The sequence below is a fragment of the Eptatretus burgeri genome, chromosome 7 (genome assembly GCF_056783735.1).
Source record: "Eptatretus burgeri isolate ZD-2024b chromosome 7, Ebu_testis_v1, whole genome shotgun sequence".
NCBI lineage: Eukaryota > Metazoa > Chordata > Myxini > Myxiniformes > Myxinidae > Eptatretus > Eptatretus burgeri.
The window spans coordinates 21,595,882-21,616,147 of record NC_140967.1 but is presented as its reverse complement, the minus strand read 5'-3'; the positions used below and the strand labels follow the sequence as shown (position 1 = coordinate 21,616,147).

Here is a 20,266-nt window from a genome sequence, read left to right as displayed (position 1 = left end):
GTGTGTCGATGTGTGTCAACGATCGCGTTACGTGCCTACAACTTATGGCCAGCGTATGCGGAACGTGTGAGTCATACGCTGGCATACGTCGAAAAATTTCAAGCATGTTAAAATTTGTCGACAGCTCGGCATACTACGACGTATGCCAGCCTACTAAGACGTATGCCAGCGTACTACGACGTACACCAAACTTGCCCATAACGTATTCGACGTGTGCCAGCGTTTTAGACAAATTTTTCATACGTCGGCATACGCTGGCTAAATCGTCAAGGTGTGACAGGGCTTTAAGAAGAGGTTTTCTCTGAGCTGTTCTCCCATCGTAGCCCAGTTGATGAAGGTACCGCACGGCAGTTCTTGAGTAAATTTAGACCTCCTCTGCAACATCTGCTGCCTTGCAACGGGAAGTTTTCTCAATGGACCACTTGACAGCTCGAAGACACCTTTGTGAGGGCCCAGATTGACCGGAACAGGAAGCTGTGGATTCCTTACCTCCGTTGGTGAATTGCACAATCACCCGATTGACCGTAGAAAGCGGAATGCCAAGGTTCTGAGCTATCTGATGCTGGCTGATTGCACCTTGCAAATGGCCAACAATTCGTCCTCTGAAAATCACAAAGGTCGTGTGCTCCCTGGGTTCGAGGCATCGTTAATTGTCATACAAGACCCAGGAACTCGTTTCTGCAAATAAATAGTCGAATATTAGAACAAATCACTGAGTAAAACTGAGTTATACAGATGGAAATGAAGAAATTTAAGGTGTCTATTTACTTCTGTCGTGTCTCTGCACCTAACACTGCGTGGGGTAACGTGTTCTATGAACTCCAGTTATAACACATGTTGTATTCGTTGTATTAGTTGGGCTGTTGTATCTGAATGCCACACAGGACATTTTGGGATAGGATGAAGTCCGAGCATGGAGGGATGAGGGTCACAGATATAAAGCTATATACGACATGGTTTTGCAATTCTCAAAAACAAGTTCAGGAAAAAGCAAACAACCATTTTTAAATCGCTTCAAAAGCTTCGTCGGAATTACGAGGCTTTCACGTTTCGTGTTTCGTGTTTCGACCCTCCATGGAGGATAGAACACGTTTAATCTCGGGACCGTGAATCCCCAATCAAAACGAAGTGTTCAACGAATTTTCATATTCTGAGGTAAACGTGAACAAATTATAGTTTGGAAATTTTCGACGTACGTTCAATATGCGCCGTATCAAGTGGTCATGTAACATGTGGTAAAGTTTACATTTCCTGCAGTGAACGGTTTTCGGTGTACGGTACGTTCTTAAAATGCAGACGCGTACGTCCGTGCGCGACCGATTGCATCGCTTTCCCGCGCTTTTCGTTTCGCGAGCGCGGGCTTTGTGATCGATCGAAATTCTCCACAGAAAGCATAATTCACCTTTTTCAACCGCTTTATTCGCCATCGATCGATCACTCCAACATGTCATTCAGGGGATGGACCTGGACCGACTCGGACGTCCACCTCGCTCACTCAGGCCGACTTTCCCCCACTTGAATCAATGATCTCCGTTGAGGCTTCGTCGACATACTACGTACACACACACATGGCGGGAAGTGTGACGTCCAAAAACCTGAAAAAGAGGTTCGGAAAATTTTTCCTCAGAACCTTTTCTGAACTCTCATCTGATGCACAATGCAGTACCTTCGTTTAATAATTTATTCCCTCCCCACACCTCTCTTCGCAAATTAATTAATTATCCAGAATTATCACCTTCGCTCTCTCTGTACGTTTTATGTATGTGTATTGATCGTTACGTGTGCCGCCAAAATAGAACTTCGCTCAATTCACTCAACCAAGGAACTGGCTGCTCCACCCACCCAGCGAGCCACACCTTCCAGTCTGTCGCTCCGCCCACTTATCCAAGTGCTCCGCCCACCTATCCAAGTGTTCCGCCCACCTATCCAAGTGCTTCACCCATCCAGTCCGTCGCTCCGCCCACCTATCCAAGTGCTTCACCCATCCAGTCCGTCGCTCCGCCCACCTATCCAAGTGCTCCACCCACTTATCCAAGTGCTCCGCCCACCTATCCAAGTGCTCCACCCACTTATCCAAGTGCTCCGCCCACCTATCCAAGTGCCCCACCCACTTATCCAAGTGCTCCGCCCACCTATCCAAGTGCTCCGCCCACCTATCCAAGTGCTCCGCCCACCTATCCAAGTGCTCCACCCATCCAGTCCGTCGCTCTGCTCAGCCCGGGAATGCACGACGGCAAATCCTTGCGAGAAGCGGCAAGATGAGCACGGCCTCCGTGTCTCCGAGCCTGGACATATCGCGGAGAAACCCGCAGGAGGATTTCGAATTGCTGGAGCGGGTGGGCAGCGGGACATACGGACACGTGTACAAGGTGCGAAGCTGCTATATTTAATGACGCAGGTATTCGTCGCCGCGTTCAGGATACGAGTACCGAGGACCGTGTCACGTGCGCTTCGGAATCGGGGGGGGGGGGTGTGGGGGGTGTTAGGGGGGCCTGAGATTACTTCAAAATAACAAAACGGAAGAGTTGCAAAATATACTTTTTCTCGAGCTGAAGTAAAATTTAATCAATTTCCAGGTTCAAGCTCACTACTGTTATGTGTGCTTATTGATCACCTGTAATCAATTACCTTCAATGAACACGCTCCACCGTCGTCATACAATGTACAACATTTCTCCTTCCAATTGACTTTGATAACGGCTCTCTTCAAATCGTCCTGATGATTCCAGTGTGTGACCTTATCACCATGATTATTTTTTCTTCGAGCTTAATAAAAAGGTTTATTTTTTTTGTTTTTTTTCCCCCTTTTCTCACATTCATGAGAAACGTGAAGCGATTGTTGTCATGACAACAGCCGTTAACGGACGTCCATTTGATTGACAGGTGGACAACAAGGTGACGTATGAATCCTTTTACAGCCACGTGCGCTGAAGTTGGTTCTCGCTGAAGTTGGTTCGAACCGTTCGACATAAGCGAACGGAAAGGTGAAGAGTTCACCTGGCCGTGATCCATCACGTGAGGGTTTGTTTTCTTTCGTGAGAATATGTGTTCAACCCAAGGCGGATGGATGTTTGGATACATCCAGGTAATTTGGACGCAGGAGCAGGTAACCGTCTGTCTGTCTGTCTGTCTGAGCAGGTTATCTCTAAAGGTTATGGATGGATTCGGACCAACTTTGGTGGACAGGTTGGATGTGTGACTGAGACAAATTGATTCCTGGATCCGGATATGAGAATTTTTTTTTAATTTTAAAAATGATTCTTCATAACTGAGACTTCTTCTTCTTGCGTATAGCAGCCTAGCTACCGGGGTAGCTATCATTTCTTGGAAGCGCGACTGTCGCTGATGCAGTGTCCCTCCACCAGTACACACTGGTACTCGTTTCACCGACCTCGGAAGGATGACAGGCTGAGTCAACCCCCTGGTGTATTAATTCAGCGGCCAACGGGGCTTGAACTCAGGACCCTAGGATCCCTGGCCGCCACCCGAACCACTAAGCCAACACCAGGCTCTTCATACTTGAGACTTCTTCTTGCGTATAGCAGCCTAGCTGCCGGGTAGCTATCATTTCTTGGAAGCGCGACTGTCGCTGATGCAGTGTCCCTCCACCAGTACACACTGGTACTCATTTCGCCAACCTCGGAAGGATGACAGGCTGAGTCAACCTCCTGGTGTATTAATTCAGCGGCCAACCGGGCTTGAACTCAGGACCCTAGGATCCCTGGCCGCTACCCTAACCACTGAGCCAACACCAGGCTCTTCATAATTGAGTGATGGGGGCAAAAACGATATACAGGTATATCATTGTGGACGGTAACGTTGTGGACGGGTTATGACAAAATTTGTTGGACGAGTTGGTTAGATGACAAGAACAAGCCGATTTAGATGTTGGTTCAGGTCCGAATCCAGATCCAGCCTATCGGAGGAATACAAAACGTACACTGTATGGCAGAGGTATGCGCTCTACCTAGTGCTGTTCTAGTTCTCCCAATTGATTTCCGTTGGGGTTTAGAACGGTCGAAGTACATTCTTCATGCGGATGAATTTTTTTTTGTTTTGGGTGGGTGGGAAGTACTCACAACAATGGGAAGTAGTTGGAAGTTTCCTTTGTGCCATCTTATGTCGCAAGATCAGTCATGGAGACTCCGAAGATGGAATGCCGAGTGTGCGTGAGAACGGAGGACTTCGTACAGGATAAATGTTTGGGTTTCCGAACCTTCACGCTACTCTCGGATTTGCCAAATGAGGTTGAAAATGAACAGACTATTTGTGATCTGTAAATATCAGAGCCGAATCAGAATCACGATGTTCATCAAAGTATTCAGCAGTAAATGATTATATGGGTGGATTTTATGTGGAAACGTGGATTTTAAAGTCAAAATAGTTTTTTTTTTTTTTAAACTTTGTTTGTGTCTTGTGGCATTTCTGCCGGTCCAGCTAATATACTGTCATCCCGGTGTTTCATCAATGCGCGTGCTGTCCCTCCGATGGACGTTCAACTGGGCGCCTCATCTGCCGGCATTAGTTGGCGGATGTTAAAGAACCCACGTTGTCCTTCGTGAAGAGTAGGCGAGCTATTGCCAGCACCATGAACAATTTCAGATTCCTGCCCTGACTTCCTGCGTCGGAGTGGTGACCCGTACAGGATTGTAACCCGAACCAAGAAACCGCTTCAGCGGAACTGACGCCCTGTATAGAGCGTGGTACATGATCGATTATTATCAACTCACACTTGCGATGAATCATGTCCGTACATCAAGCAGCCTTCATCGGAGGAAACCCCTTGACTATTGGGGTTTGTGTTTCAGAGGAAACCCCTTCATATGATGCCTTAATTTTGTTGGAGTCTTGTCATTTTCTCAGCAGTAGCATGTAGAGTTGAGGTGCTTGGTCATGGTATTTGTGTCTGGACTTGAGTCTGTTTTATTTTCTGTTTTTTTATTTTAATTTGATTTTAGATGGTAATAGATCTGTTGCTTTGATAGAGAAAGTTTGTGCAAAATGTTCATTTACTACATTACTCATGTCTTGTGATTTTATGCCTCTGGTGTCTTCAGCGGCGGAGGCATGATGTTTTTATTATGTTTTTGGGTTGTCCATTCAGCTGTCCGCTCCAGCTATCTGTGCGTCTGTCTGTCATCAATTTTTTTTTTCTTTTCTCTATTAAAAGGGATTAAAAAATTTTTTTTAACCAAACCTGGTACAAGTATGTACGACGACGCCAAGATGAACGGATATGATTTTTGGGTCAAAGCGTCAGAGGTCATGTAACCTTTACCTGAAAGTAGCAGAATTTCGTTACCGATGTATTTATTTATTTATTTATTCCCTTTTTCTTTTTTTGGACCAAACTTGGTATGAAGGTGTATTATAATGAAAAGATGAACGGATATGATTTTGGGGTCAAAGGGTCAGAGGTCATGTAACCTTTACCTGAAAGGAGCAGAATTTCGTTACTGATTTATTCATTTATTTCTTCCTTTTTTCTTTTTTTGGACCAATCTTGGCATGAAGGTGTATTATAATGAAAACATGAACGGATATGATTTTGGGGTCAACGGTCATGTGGCCTTTAGTTGAAAGTAGCAGATTTTCCTAACCGCGCTAACTTCTGAACCGATCAAGAGATTTTGACCAACTTGGCATAACTATGGACTGTAATAAGAGGATGAACCGATTTAATTTTGGGTTCAAAAGGTCAAAGGCCTAAGTTCAAATGTTCTTTAAGTGAAAAATCTGTCTTGCTGAAATAACTTATGGAACCACTCAATATATTTCAACCATACTTGACAAACTTATGGACTGTGATGCAAAGATGAACTGTTTAAATTTTAGATTGAACAGGTCAAAGGTTATGTGCCCTTTGAAAATAATTTTACAGACCATAACTCGAGTTAGAAGCATCTGATGTTGTTTCTCTTCTACTTATGTCTATCTCTATCTTTATCTATATCTCTATCTCTATTTCTCTATCGCTCTCTCTACCTCTCAAGTCAAGGGATGTTTAATTTCCACATGACCTTCAATGGAGATTAAACGTAACAGTGGGTTGACCTCTAATGTGGGCATAGGAATATCCATTGACGCATTTGCATCAAATTCTACTTTCTTATTGATGAAATGACAAAATTTGGTTTAATTTTTTTCAAAATTTTCTATCACTTCACTTCTGACCTCACTCCTCACAACCTGCCGTTTCTCCATCTTCCTTCTGCCTGCCAAGGTCACATGCGTTCTTCCAGGATCCTACACCTGTTTACCCTCCTCAATTATAAGCTGAGCACTCACCTTCATTCCTTCATCCCTCTATTCTCTCGTCTGTGGAACCGACAGCCTGTGCTTATTGTCTCACTTCACTGACCTCTCCTCCAGTCCTGCGAGTGTTGCCGAACATCATCTCGTGTTTTCTCCCCCTCCCCCCCCCCGCTCTCTTTACTCTCGCTCCCTCCCTGCCCCCTTAACTCCTTTCCTTTTTTGCCACTCAGACCCTCATGTGTAATGTCTTTGTCTCCCTGTTCACATCTCATCCTCTGTCAGTCTATGAACCTGGTGTCCTCTGTTGCTTAGCTCCTCATTGAGCCTATATTTCTCCTAAGAATGAGTTGTATGAGGTTTCCTCAAAATCAGTTTTCCATTATGAGGTCTTAAGAGACTGTCTTACAATTACACATATATATATATATGTATATATATATATATATATCGGTCAAGAAATTTATTCCTCAAAATAATAACCTGCAAGAAACCCGTAATCTCCAGCAACATGTTGGTCATTCTATGCTCAAAAATCCAGTTTTGAAAGAGTTATGTATATGAGAGAAATAGAGCCGGATGTTTTACAGACTTCGCTGCGAGTTGTTGAGCAAAGTGACTTTATGCCTTGTTGAATTGCCAAAAATAGAGGGCTTTTCCAAGGAGGAAATACCATGATTGGTTATTTTACTTTTACCATATAAAGGATCATTTTAGAGCTAAAAAGCACATCAAAGAACCTTGACATAAACTTCAAATGACATCTGATGAGACATCTGACCTCATGATATATCATAGGAGATTTTTCAGGGCTCAATTAAAGATGCATTATTCAAATTGTCATTCAAACAATCCAGAAAACGTCATCAAAAATAAGTCTATCTTGAGCTGTTCAGCGAACTTGTTCCTGATTCTAATACTCTGTTCTTACAAGTGAGTTCACTCTCTGCTTCTTCAGCTTCCACACAAGCCCTTGAATGATCAATGTTTGTTTCAAAATCCCATTGGGATAACTCAACAGTTAATGTTTCACCTTCTTTTATTACCTCCACCACCGAAGGTGGAAGGAAGTTATGTTTTTACCCCTGTCTGTTTGTTTGTCTTTGTTTGTTTGTCGATTTGTAAACAAAATATCTCAAAAAGTCTTGGACGGATTCGGACAAAACTCAGTGGGTAGGTTGGGTATGTAACAAGGAAGAATTGATTCGATTTTGGTGAAGATCCGAGATATTTTTAAGTGATGCTTCGCCATTGAGTGATGGGGATAAAATGATATTGCACGATATCTCAAAAAGTTGTGGACGGATTTGGACGAAACTTGGTTAGGTGACTCGAACAAGCCAATTAAATTTTATTTCAGCTCTGAATCCATATTCGGCCTACCAGTGGGATACAAAACGTAAACCAAACAGCCTGGCAGAGGTATGTGCTCCACCGAGTGCCCTTCTAGTTATCAACTTGATCACTTTAGCAAGGGTCTTTGTTAATGCCATTTTTCTTTCCCAATCTTGAGAATCAATTGTGAAAGCAACACCACGAAGTTTCCGAAACAAAATCGCATCCTGGCAATATTCCAAAAGCACCTCACTGTATGCCTTTGTCTGCTACATAAATGATGGTAGGGGATAACCCTGGCAATTCGTTGTGAAATAAATCTGAACATTGACAGAAGCAGTGGGTTTCTTTGCTCAAATTTCGAACCAAATGGTTACCTTCAAACGCAGGATAAGACATCGATGGAACAAATGATTGAAGCAGGCAAGTGCTTATTTCTTTGAAACACTTCCTATGCTGTAAATAGTGTGTCGCCACCTGTGCTCACAGAATGCAGAAGGGAAAATCCTTCTGTTATGTTTCATTTGTGGAGTGAAGTTTGTCGATTCTTTCTGAAGACCACGCCTGGATCAAACCTCCAGGGTCGAGTTCCGAATGTCGTGGGCTGAGTCTCGAGTGGCATCATTTTTAGTTCTTACATTCTAACTTGATTGTGACTTTACCTTGCCTCATGCTTTCTCTTTTGCCAAATTGTCCCCCTCTACCCTCTCCCCCCTTCCCCCCACACCCCCACCCCTCCACTTAATTACCTTAATCCCATTTCTAGTTCAATGTTCTTTGATGTCCGCAAATAAATTTCCAATCATTCATAAATGACTCGATTGAGACTCAGTAGTCCTTTAAAACACCTATTTTGCTTACTTCTGAGTTCATTGTTATGTAATCAAACGTGACTTCTGATTTGAGTCGACATTATTATCTGAACACGTAGCTGATAATGCTAGACTGCCAGATTGAAATTCCATATTTGCTGTGCTGTGTACTTTTGTTCACTCGCCCCTTGGATGGACTGTCAGGATAGCTTAAGAGGTATGTGCACCCACCTCTGGGCTGTCTCGCCAAGGTTTGAATCACACCCGAGATTCAAACTCTGGTGTTTTGCATGCAGGCTGATGTATCGATGTGTGCTCCATCCCTCGGATGGATATAAAGCCAGGTGTCCATTCTACTGGCTGTAATTAGTGGACGTTCTGCCATGGCGTCCTTCGTGAATAGTAGTCGAGCTCTTGCAGGCATCCTGGCAAAAATCCCAATTCCTGCCGCCCCCCCCCCCCTTCTTCATCGAATATTCTGTGTTGGAGTGGCAACCCATCGAGGATGCTCACCCTTGCCAAAGAAACTGTTTCGGTATAACTGCTGCTCTGTGTCGACCATGTGCATGAATGAATGAATTTGTCCCTTGTGCTCATGAAATGTTCTCCATGTGATACCTGTACCGAGCTAGCTTGGTTTTGGCTGCTTCCCTGCTTTTACTCTGTGGCACATTCTATTGATTTCTCCTTGAAAACCCCACACGTGGATTTCCAAGATCACCGGCATTTGTTGTTTGAGTTTGCACGGTGGCTGTCTGACTCACACGAAGCACACAGCATGTTTGCAGGAAGGATGTATGCAAAACTACGTACGTCGAAAAAAAATTCCATAAAGAAGGAAGAGCAATGGTGATTCTTCATTGTTATTGGCAGTTTGTTATATTTGAGGCCACACTGAAGTTCTCATTTCATGGACGTAAGTTTTTTTGATCATTGGACAGTTGATTAACCTTTTCTTTCTTGTGAGAGACGGATCCGAGAACATAGTTTGTTGAGCAGCCGATTGGTGAAGGTTCTTCCTTGAGTTATTTATTTTGAAGTGAACCCCCTGACAAAGTCAGATCCCGTTACACAATGCCGGCCTGATGTGGTGTCAGCAGGAGTCTCTCTCTCTTTCTCTCTCTCTCTCTCTGAAGAAGCATGCTGTCCTTCAGAAGGGAAGTGAAGCCAGATGTTCTGTCTCAAGTCATGTAGACGTAAAAGAGCTGGTGACAACGTTCTGGAGACCCTAACTACATGTCTCCATGTAACAAACAAAAGGTTAATATGACTTGTTTCGAGGTCAAGGTTCAGCAATCGGCATTCTCTAGTCAAAGTAACAAATGTCTATTTATGAAGCAGGAAGATGTATCACTGGTGGTTGGGGGTTGGTGGCATCCTGTTTGTTTGAAAGACCTATCTGAGAAAAAATAAAATAAAATGGTAAAACACTGGATTATTATGTTTTGGAAAAGAGAAATGGATTGTGAGGGGAAAAAAACAATGGGAGTATGCAAATACCTTGTTCGTTACTTTTATAGATGTTGAAAGAGCTTATGACTAAGTTTGGAGAGAGCGAGAGACAGAGAGAGACATATATATATATATATATATATATATATATATATATATATATATATATATATATATATATATATATGTATGTATGAATGAATTAGAAAACAATTAAATTACACGAAGAATCGGAATAAAATAATTGTTGAACACATTGTTATGGTTGTCAGAGACCTCGGGGAGACATCCCACACATAAGGGATCTCTCGTGTAGTTATAACTGAAGCAATTTTGTTAAGCTAAATTACCCTCCATCTCATCTCGGTGGAAGGGAAAGATTCATTCTGAGTGTAGTTTGTTACCACCATTGTTCTTTCCTTCGTTCTCAAACTCCATCCTTTCCCTCATTCACAAACTCCATCCTTTCCCTCATTCTCAAACTCCATCCTTTCCCTCATTCTCAAACTCCATCCTTTCCCTCATTCTCAAACCTCCATGGTCAAACCTCCATTCTCAAACCATGCCAGGTGTTGGTTTAATGGTTCGGGTGGTGGGCTTGGGAGCCTAGGATCCTGAGTTCAAATCACACTGCTGTTGAATTAATACCAGGTGGGGTTGACTCTGCCTGTCATCCTTTCGAGGTCGGCAAAATGAGTGCGAGCTTGCTGGTATTCTGTGTCAGAGTGGCGACCCATCCAGGATTGTGTCCAATAGCCAAGGAGACTGCTTAGGCAGCACCAACGCGCTGCACAGAGTATGGTCCCAACGGATGGATGGATGGATTCTCAAACCTCATCTTCAAAACACTTGTTCCAACATAAATCCATTTCATCAGCACTTTAGTTGTTTCAGCAGCGCGTCAATCGAATGCCGCACCACTTTAGCTCAGTAGGTGTAGGCATGGTTGGGCGTTCACGTGAATGTTGGATACATTTTGTTGGCCTTTCCGTTCGTCTTGTCCTCCCCACGCCCTCGAGCTACCAGCAGCCCTTCCCCTGCACCCCTCGTTCCTGCAGCCAATCACAATAGCTGGATCACAGCATGCCAGCCAATTGGACTGGCTGGATCATAGAAGGTGGATGTGAGAGGTGACAGGAAAGTGAGTGATAAACATGCCTGGCAGAGCAGTTCGCAGTGCGCAGGAGGAGCTCTTGGAGTACAATTCAGAGACGTTCAGGTCTCAATGGAGAGTTGAGTAAGTTCAGTTCAGTCAATAAGTTTTGTTTGAGAAGTTCAGCTCAAAGTTCAGTAGGAGTCAGTTCTGGAGAGCAGGAGTTCCGAGTATCAGTATCAAAGTTCAGAAGGAGTTCCAAGTGTTAGTTCAGCTCTTGGAGTTCACTGGAGAGTCTGCTCGAAGTTAAGCAAAAGCAGTCCTCGGAGTTCGGTGTTGGTTAGTCGATCCAGCGGACGTGGTGATCGAGTGGAGAGCTTGAGAGTCTGAGGTGGGCCACGCCAAGCATCTTGCCTAAGGAACGCAGCGGAACGGGTGCTGAGAGTGCCAAGCATAATGGGTGTGGAGACCCAGCCTTCCGAGTGGTTATCACCTCCTCACTGACAGTACCTCCTATGCTGACTTCAGTAAAACCAACCACAAATTCTCGAGTATCAAGAGAATCAACAATAATTCTCCCCAGAGCTAACTTCTTTCTCTACACGGCTTACACATGCATCTTGCATCTTTGCACCTCCCATTGCAGGTGCACCATCTTTGCACTTACCATTGCAGGTGCACCTCATAAAACTCAACATGGTTTTGTGGAGTGTCAACCGAGTCCACAACAGTTCTTTTCAGGACTCGCACTGCATGCAACCACACACACCGCACATCTCACCTGCATCTCCCACTCTCCCATGCCTCACACCCTGTTTGTTAACACATGAGCTGCCTGGCTTGTGTATGGGTGAGGCCAGGGTCGACACCATACCCACTTCATTTCTCTATCGATCTTTCTTCTCTCCTCCTGGAATGTTTGAGGTGCCTGTCTATGTAAAAAAAAAAATTGATAAGATGACTGACGACGAGGGCTTGTGTGCTTTGTGGGTAAGATCTTTCTTGTGTGACACTGCCTGCTTGTAAATATATGCCTTTGCTAAATCTTTTGGAAACCATTTTCCAACCTGCCCTATCGTCTCTTTCCATTAGTTAGACCATCATGTGTAATAGTGACAGGAGTGCTCCACTAACGGTATCGCTCGGCTGTTCTGATTGGTAATAGTGGAGCACTGGGAAGCACATTCCTTATCTGGGGTGATTCATTTTCCGGGAAGGTGAAGCGGGATTTGGACGCTGGACCCTACCTAAAATAAGCATTTCAGACAGCATCTGTGGTTGCTTGGCAACCCGTCATGCCGCAGAGTTATCTGCATCCTGTTGGCTTCAGGGTCATCGGCTGAGAAGTAGGTCCGAGAAAGTTCCCTCGCGACCCTGAACCCAGAACAACATTTATGGATCAGACGATGTGAAAGGTAATGGACAGTGTACTGTGACTACCTATAATACTCTAAAGTCACGCTTGTGGAAAAGGAAGGACATGTTCATTAATTAATTAATTCATTCATGTACCATGTTCTAACCAGAGCGTTGGTTCTGCAGAAGCACTTTCTTTGACAAGGATTACAACCCTGGATGGATTGGCACTTATGACGCTGGATACTTGAATGAGGAATGCATGAATGTATAATTTGTTCATGGTGCCGGCGATGGCTCACGTACTCTTTGCAAAGAACACAGTGGGATCTTTAACTTCCACCAACTAATACTGGCAAACGGGACACCAAGTTTAACGTCCATCCGAGGGACAGCGCACACATTAATGTATCTATCACCATGCCTCTGAAACACCGGGATGACAGTTCGTAGCTAGACCAAGATTTTAACCCAGACCATAGACAGCTCAGAGGCGAGTGCATGTCCCTCGATTATGTTATCCTGCCAACCCAGGGATATCTCATAAATATTGCAATATTTTCACGCAAATAACTCATGGGCTATACGTTAAATTAGTTCCAAAAATTCCAACTGTGGGGTATACTCATGTGCGGGTTATACAGTATTTTACCTTATGAAACGTGACATAACCACCGGGGGGGGGGGGGGCAAGTTAGATTATCAATGAGACACAAAAAGAGGAATTTTTTTCCTGCAAATTTAATTGTAATATTGTTACAGTTCTTTCACATATTTTACCTCCACATATACTCTCGAATTCCAAAGCTATTTAAGGTACCGGTAAACCGTCTTTCGTAAACCTACAAACTCCTCGTCGCTTGTGTTGCTGTGAAACAGCTGAAACAGTTCAGAGTCGGCAAGTGTGGGTCTGTCGCAATCCATATCGTCAACACTCTTGTCCTCTTCTTCTCCAGAAACTTGCCCACTTTATTGTCAACTTTCAGTTTGAATTATTTTATGTTTTCTCTTAATTGTACTGAGAGCCGACATATGGCAGGGACTTGTACTGGTATGGACAATTTCATGAAATGATGTAAATTACAACAGCCTCTACCCAGCAGGGTATTTATACATTCCTAATGGATGAGGAGCGAAGTTTCTGGTTGCATCGGTACCGGCAACCACGCCACTCTTTAACACATTGGTACCAGGAACAATGTTAATTTTTAACACATCGGAACCAGAAACGATGTTAGTTTTTAACACATTGGGACCAGAAACAATGTTAGTTTTTAACACATCGGTACCAGAAACAATGTATGTTTTTAACACATTGGTACCAGAAACAATGCTGGTAATTAAACATGGGTACCAGAAACGATGTTAATTTTTAACGCATCGGTACCAGAAACAATGTATGTTTTTAACACATTGGTACCAGAAACAATGTTAGTTTTTAACACATCGGTACCAGAAACAATGTTAGTTTTTAACACATCGGTAGCAGAAACAATGTTAGTTTTTAACACATCGGTAGCAGAAACAATGTTAGTTTTTAACACATCAGTACCAGAAACAATGTTAGTTTTTAACACATCGGTAGCAGAAACAATGTTAGTTTTTAACACATCAGTACCAGAAACAATGTTAGTTTTTAACACATCGGTAGCAGAAACAATGTTAGTTTTTAACACATCGGTAGCAGAAACAATGTTAGTTTTTAACACATCAGTACCAGAAACAATGTTAGTTTTAACACATTGGTGCCAGAAACAGTTAGTTTTAACATATCGGTACCAGAAACAATGTTAGTTTTTAACACATCAGTACCAGAAACAATGTTAGTTTTTAACACATCAGTACCAGAAACAATGTTAGTTTTTAACACATCAGTACCAGAAACAATGTTGGTTTTCAACACATTGGTACCAGAAACAATGTTAGTTTTTAACACATCGGCACCAGAAACAATGTTAGTTTTTATCACATCAGCACCAGAAACAATGTTAGTTTTTAACACATCGGTACCAGAAACAATGTAAGTTTTTAACACATCGGTACCAGAAACAATGTTAGTTTTTAACACATCGGTACCAGAAACAATGTTAGTTTTTAACACATCGGTACCAGAAACAATGCTTGTGTTTATCACATCGGTACCAGAAACAATGTTAGTTTTTAATACATCGGTAGCAGAAAAATGTTAATTTTTATCACATCGGTACCAGAAACAATGTTGGTTTTTAACACATGGGTACCGGAAACCACGCTGGTATTTAACACATCAGCACCAGAAACAATGCTGGTTTTTATCACTTCGGTACCAGAAACAATGCTGGTATTTAACAAATCATACCGGAAACAATGCTGGTATTTAACACATCAGCACCAGAAACAATGCTGGTTTTTTTATCACATCGGTACCAGAAACAATGCTGGTATTTAACACATCGGTACCGGAAACAATGCTGGTATTTAACACATCGGTCCCGGAAACAATGCTGGTTTTTAACACATTGGTACCAGAAACAATGCTGGTTTTTAACACATCGGTACCAGAAACAATGCTGGATTTTAACACATCGATACCAGAAACAATGCTGGTTTTTATCACACCGGTACCAGAAACAATGCTGGTATTTAACACATTGGTACAGGAAACAATGCTTGTGTTTATCACATCGGTACCAGAAACAATGCTGGTTTTTAACACATTTGTACCGGAAACCACGCTGGTTTTTAACACCGGTACCAGAAACAATGCTGGTTTTTATCACATCGGTACCAGAAACAATGTTAGTTTTTAATACATCGGTAGCAGAAACAATGTTAATTTTTATCACATCTGGTACCAGAAACAATGTTAGTCTTTATCACATCGGTACCAGAAACAATGTTGGTTTTTAACACATGGGTACCGGAAACCACGCTGGTATTTAACACATCAGCACCAGAAACAATGCTGGTTTTTATCACATCGGTACCAGAAACAATGCTGGTATTTAACACATTGGTACCGGAAACAATGCTGGTTTTTAACACATGGGTACCAGAAACAATGCTGGTATTTAACACATCGGTACCGGAAACAATGCTGGTTTTTAACACATTGGTACCAGAAACAATGCTGGTTTTTAACACATCGGTACCAGAAACAATGCTGGATTTTAACACATCGATACCAGAAACAATGCTGGTTTTTATCACATCGGTACCGGAAACAATGCTGGTTTTTAACACATCGGTACCGGAAACAATGCTGGTTTTTAACACATCGGTACGAGAAACAATGCTTGTGTTTATCACATCGGTACCAGAAACAATGTTAGTTTTTAATACATCGGTAGCAGAAACAATGTTAATTTTTATCACATAGGTGCCAGAAACAATGTTGGTTTTTAACACATGGGTACCGGAAACCACGCTGGTATTTAACACATCAGCACCAGAAACAATGCTGGTTTTTATCACTTCGGTACCAGAAACAATGCTGGTATTTAACAAATCATACCAGAAACAATGCTGGTATTTAACACATCAGCACCAGAAACAATGCTGGTTTTTTATCACATCGGTACCAGAAACAATGCTGGTATTTAACACATCGGTACCGGAAACAATGCTGGTATTTAACACATCGGTACCGGAAACAATGCTGGTATTTAACACATCGGTACCAGAAACAATGTTAGTTTTTAACACATGGGTACCGGAAACCACGCTGGTATTTAACACATCAGCACCATAAACAATGCTGGTTTTTTATCACATCGGTACCGGAAACAATGCTGGTATTTAACACATCGGTACCGGAAACAATGCTGGTATTTAACACAGCACCAGAAACAATGCTGGTTTTTATCACACCGGTACCAGAAACAATGCTGGTATTTAACACATTTGTACCGGAAACCACGCTGGTTTTTAACACCGGTACCAGAAACAATGCTGGTTTTTATCACATCGGTACCAGAAACAATGTTAGTTTTTAACACATCGGTACCAGAAACAATGCTGGATTTTAACACATCGATACCAGAAACAATGCTGGTTTTTATCACATCGGTACCGGAAACAATGCTGGTTTTTAACACATCGGTACCGGAAACAATGCTGGTTTTTAACACATCGGTACGAGAAACAATGCTTGTGTTTATCACATCGGTACCAGAAACAATGTTAGTTTTTAATACATCGGTAGCAGAAACAATGTTAATTTTTATCACATAGGTACCAGAAACAATGTTGGTTTTTATCACATCGGTACCAGAAACAATGTTAGTTTTTAACACATCGGAACCAGAAACGATGTTAGTTTTTAACACATTGGGACCAGAAACAATGTTAGTTTTTAACACATCGGTACCAGAAACAATGTATGTTTTTAACACATTGGTACCAGAAACAATGCTGGTAATTAAACATGGGTACCAGAAACGATGTTAATTTTTAACGCATCGGTACCAGAAACAATGTATGTTTTTAACACATTGGTACCAGAAACAATGTTAGTTTTTAACACATCGGTACCAGAAACAATGTTAGTTTTTAACACATCGGTAGCAGAAACAATGTTAGTTTTTAACACATCGGTAGCAGAAACAATGTTAGTTTTTAACACATCAGTACCAGAAACAATGTTAGTTTTTAACACATCGGTAGCAGAAACAATGTTAGTTTTTAACACATCAGTACCAGAAACAATGTTAGTTTTTAACACATCGGTAGCAGAAACAATGTTAGTTTTTAACACATCGGTAGCAGAAACAATGTTAGTTTTTAACACATCAGTACCAGAAACAATGTTAGTTTTAACACATTGGTGCCAGAAACAGTTAGTTTTAACATATCGGTACCAGAAACAATGTTAGTTTTTAACACATCAGTACCAGAAACAATGTTAGTTTTTAACACATCAGTACCAGAAACAATGTTAGTTTTTAACACATCAGTACCAGAAACAATGTTGGTTTTCAACACATTGGTACCAGAAACAATGTTAGTTTTTAACACATCGGCACCAGACACAATGTTAGTTTTTATCACATCAGCACCAGAAACAATGTTAGTTTTTAACACATCGGTACCAGAAACAATGTAAGTTTTTAACACATCGGTACCAGAAACAATGTTAGTTTTTAACACATCGGTACCAGAAACAATGTTAGTTTTTAACACATCGGTACCAGAAACAATGCTTGTGTTTATCACATCGGTACCAGAAACAATGTTAGTTTTTAATACATCGGTAGCAGAAACAATGTTAATTTTTATCACATCGGTACCAGAAACAATGTTGGTTTTTAACACATGGGTACCGGAAACCACGCTGGTATTTAACACATCAGCACCAGAAACAATGCTGGTTTTTATCACTTCGGTACCAGAAACAATGCTGGTATTTAACAAATCATACCGGAAACAATGCTGGTATTTAACACATCAGCACCAGAAACAATGCTGGTTTTTTATCACATCGGTACCAGAAACAATGCTGGTATTTAACACATCGGTACCGGAAACAATGCTGGTATTTAACACATCGGTCCCAGAAACAATGTTAGTTTTTAACACATGGGTACCGGAAACCACGCTGGTATTTAACACATCAGCACCAGAAACAATGCTGGTTTTTTATCACATCGGTACCAGAAACAATGCTGGTATTTAACACATCGGTACCGGAAACAATGCTGGTATTTAACACATCGGTACCGGAAACAATGCTGGTATTTAACACATCGGTACCGGAAACAATGCTGGTATTTAACACAGCACCAGAAACAATGCTGGTTTTTATCACACCGGTACCAGAAACAATGCTGGTATTTAACACATTGGTACAGGAAACAATGCTTGTGTTTATCACATCGGTACCAGAAACAATGCTGGTTTTTAACACATTTGTACCGGAAACCACGCTGGTTTTTAACACCGGTACCAGAAACAATGTTAGTTTTTAATACATCGGTAGCAGAAACAATGTTAATTTTTATCACATCTGGTACCAGAAACAATGTTAGTCTTTATCACATCGGTACCAGAAACAATGTTGGTTTTTAACACATGGGTACCGGAAACCACGCTGGTATTTAACACATCAGCACCAGAAACAATGCTGGTTTTTATCACATCGGTACCAGAAACAATGCTGGTATTTAACACATTGGTACCGGAAACAATGCTGGTTTTTAACACATGGGTACCAGAAACAATGCTGGTATTTAACACATCGGTACCGGAAACAATGCTGGTTTTTAACACATTGGTACCAGAAACAATGCTGGTTTTTAACACATCGGTACCAGAAACAATGCTGGATTTTAACACATCGATACCAGAAACAATGCTGGTTTTTATCACATCGGTACCGGAAACAATGCTGGTTTTTAACACATCGGTACCGGAAACAATGCTGGTTTTTAACACATCGGTACGAGAAACAATGCTTGTGTTTATCACATCGGTACCAGAAACAATGTTAGTTTTTAATACATCGGTAGCAGAAACAATGTTAATTTTTATCACATAGGTACCAGAAACAATGTTGGTTTTTAACACATGGGTACCGGAAACCACGCTGGTATTTAACACATCAGCACCAGAAACAATGCTGGTTTTTATCACTTCGGTACCAGAAACAATGCTGGTATTTAACAAATCATACCAGAAACAATGCTGGTATTTAACACATCAGCACCAGAAACAATGCTGGTTTTTTATCACATCGGTACCAGAAACAATGCTGGTATTTAACACATCGGTACCGGAAACAATGCTGGTATTTAACACATCGGTACCGGAAACAATGCTGGTATTTAACACATCGGTACCAGAAACAATGTTAGTTTTTAACACATGGGTACCGGAAACCACGCTGGTATTTAACACATCAGCACCATAAACAATGCTGGTTTTTTATCACATCGGTACCGGAAACAATGCTGGTATTTAACACATCGGTACCGGAAACAATGCTGGTATTTAACACAGCACCAGAAACAATGCTGGTTTTTATCACACCGGTACCAGAAACAATGCTGGTATTTAACACATTTGTACCGGAAACCACGCTGGTTTTTAACACCGGTACCAGAAACAATGCTGGTTTTTATCACATCGGTACCAGAAACAATGTTAGTTTTTAATACATCGGTAGCAGAAACAATGTTAATTTTTATCACATCTGGTACCAGAAACAATGTTAGTCTTTATCACATCGGTACCAGAAACAATGTTGGTTTTTAACACATGGGTACCGGAAACCACGCTGGTTTTTATCACATCGGTACCAGAAACAATGCTGGTATTTAACACATTGGTACCGGAAACGATGCTGGTTTTTAACACATGGGTACCAGAAACAATGCTGGTATTTAACACATTGGTACAGGAAACAATGCTTGTGTTTATCACATCGGTACCAGAAACAATGCTGGTTTTTAACACATTTGTACCGGAAACCACGCTGGTTTTTAACACCGGTACCAGAAACAATGCTGGTTTTTATCACATCGGTACCAGAAACAATGTTAGTTTTTAATACATCGGTAGCAGAAACAATGTTAATTTTTATCACATCTGGTACCAGAAACAATGTTATTCTTTATCACATCGGTACCAGAAACAATGTTGGTTTTTAACACATGGGTACCGGAAACCACGCTGGTTTTTATCACATCGGTACCAGAAACAATGCTGGTATTTAACACATTGGTACCGGAAACGATGCTGGTTTTTAACACATGGGTACCAGAAACAATGCTGGTATTTAACACATCGGTACCGGAAACAATGCTGGTTTTTAACACATTGGTACCAGAAACAATGCTGGTTTTTAACACATCGGTACCAGAAACAATGCTGGATTTTAACACATCGATACCAGAAACAATGCTGGTTTTTATCACATCGGTACCGGAAACAATGCTGGTTTTTAACACATCAGTACCGGAAACAATGCTGGTTTTTAACACATTGGTACC

At 41.7% G+C, this 20,266-nt stretch overlaps 1 protein-coding gene across 6 annotated transcripts in view; it reads left to right on the top strand.

Annotated features, from left to right (window-relative positions):
* The first annotated feature begins 2,179 nt into the window (after positions 1-2,179).
* The window catches only part of LOC147022808 (mitogen-activated protein kinase kinase kinase kinase 5-like), a 149,995-nt gene continuing 131,908 nt past the window's right edge, over positions 2,180-20,266 (top strand). For 3 of the 6 annotated variants that reach the window (XM_085887634.1, XM_085887631.1, XM_085887626.1), the window contains exon 1: positions 2,182-2,369. Coding sequence is in view for 3 of the 6 variants with exons in the window: in XM_085887626.1 (XP_085743752.1) it covers positions 2,259-2,369 (111 nt within the window). In the remaining 3 variants the exon portion in view is untranslated. Of the gene's footprint in view, positions 2,370-20,266 lie in introns of all 6 variants that reach the window. The other 3 variants (XM_085887628.1, XM_085887627.1, XM_085887629.1) reach the window with 3 other exon arrangements.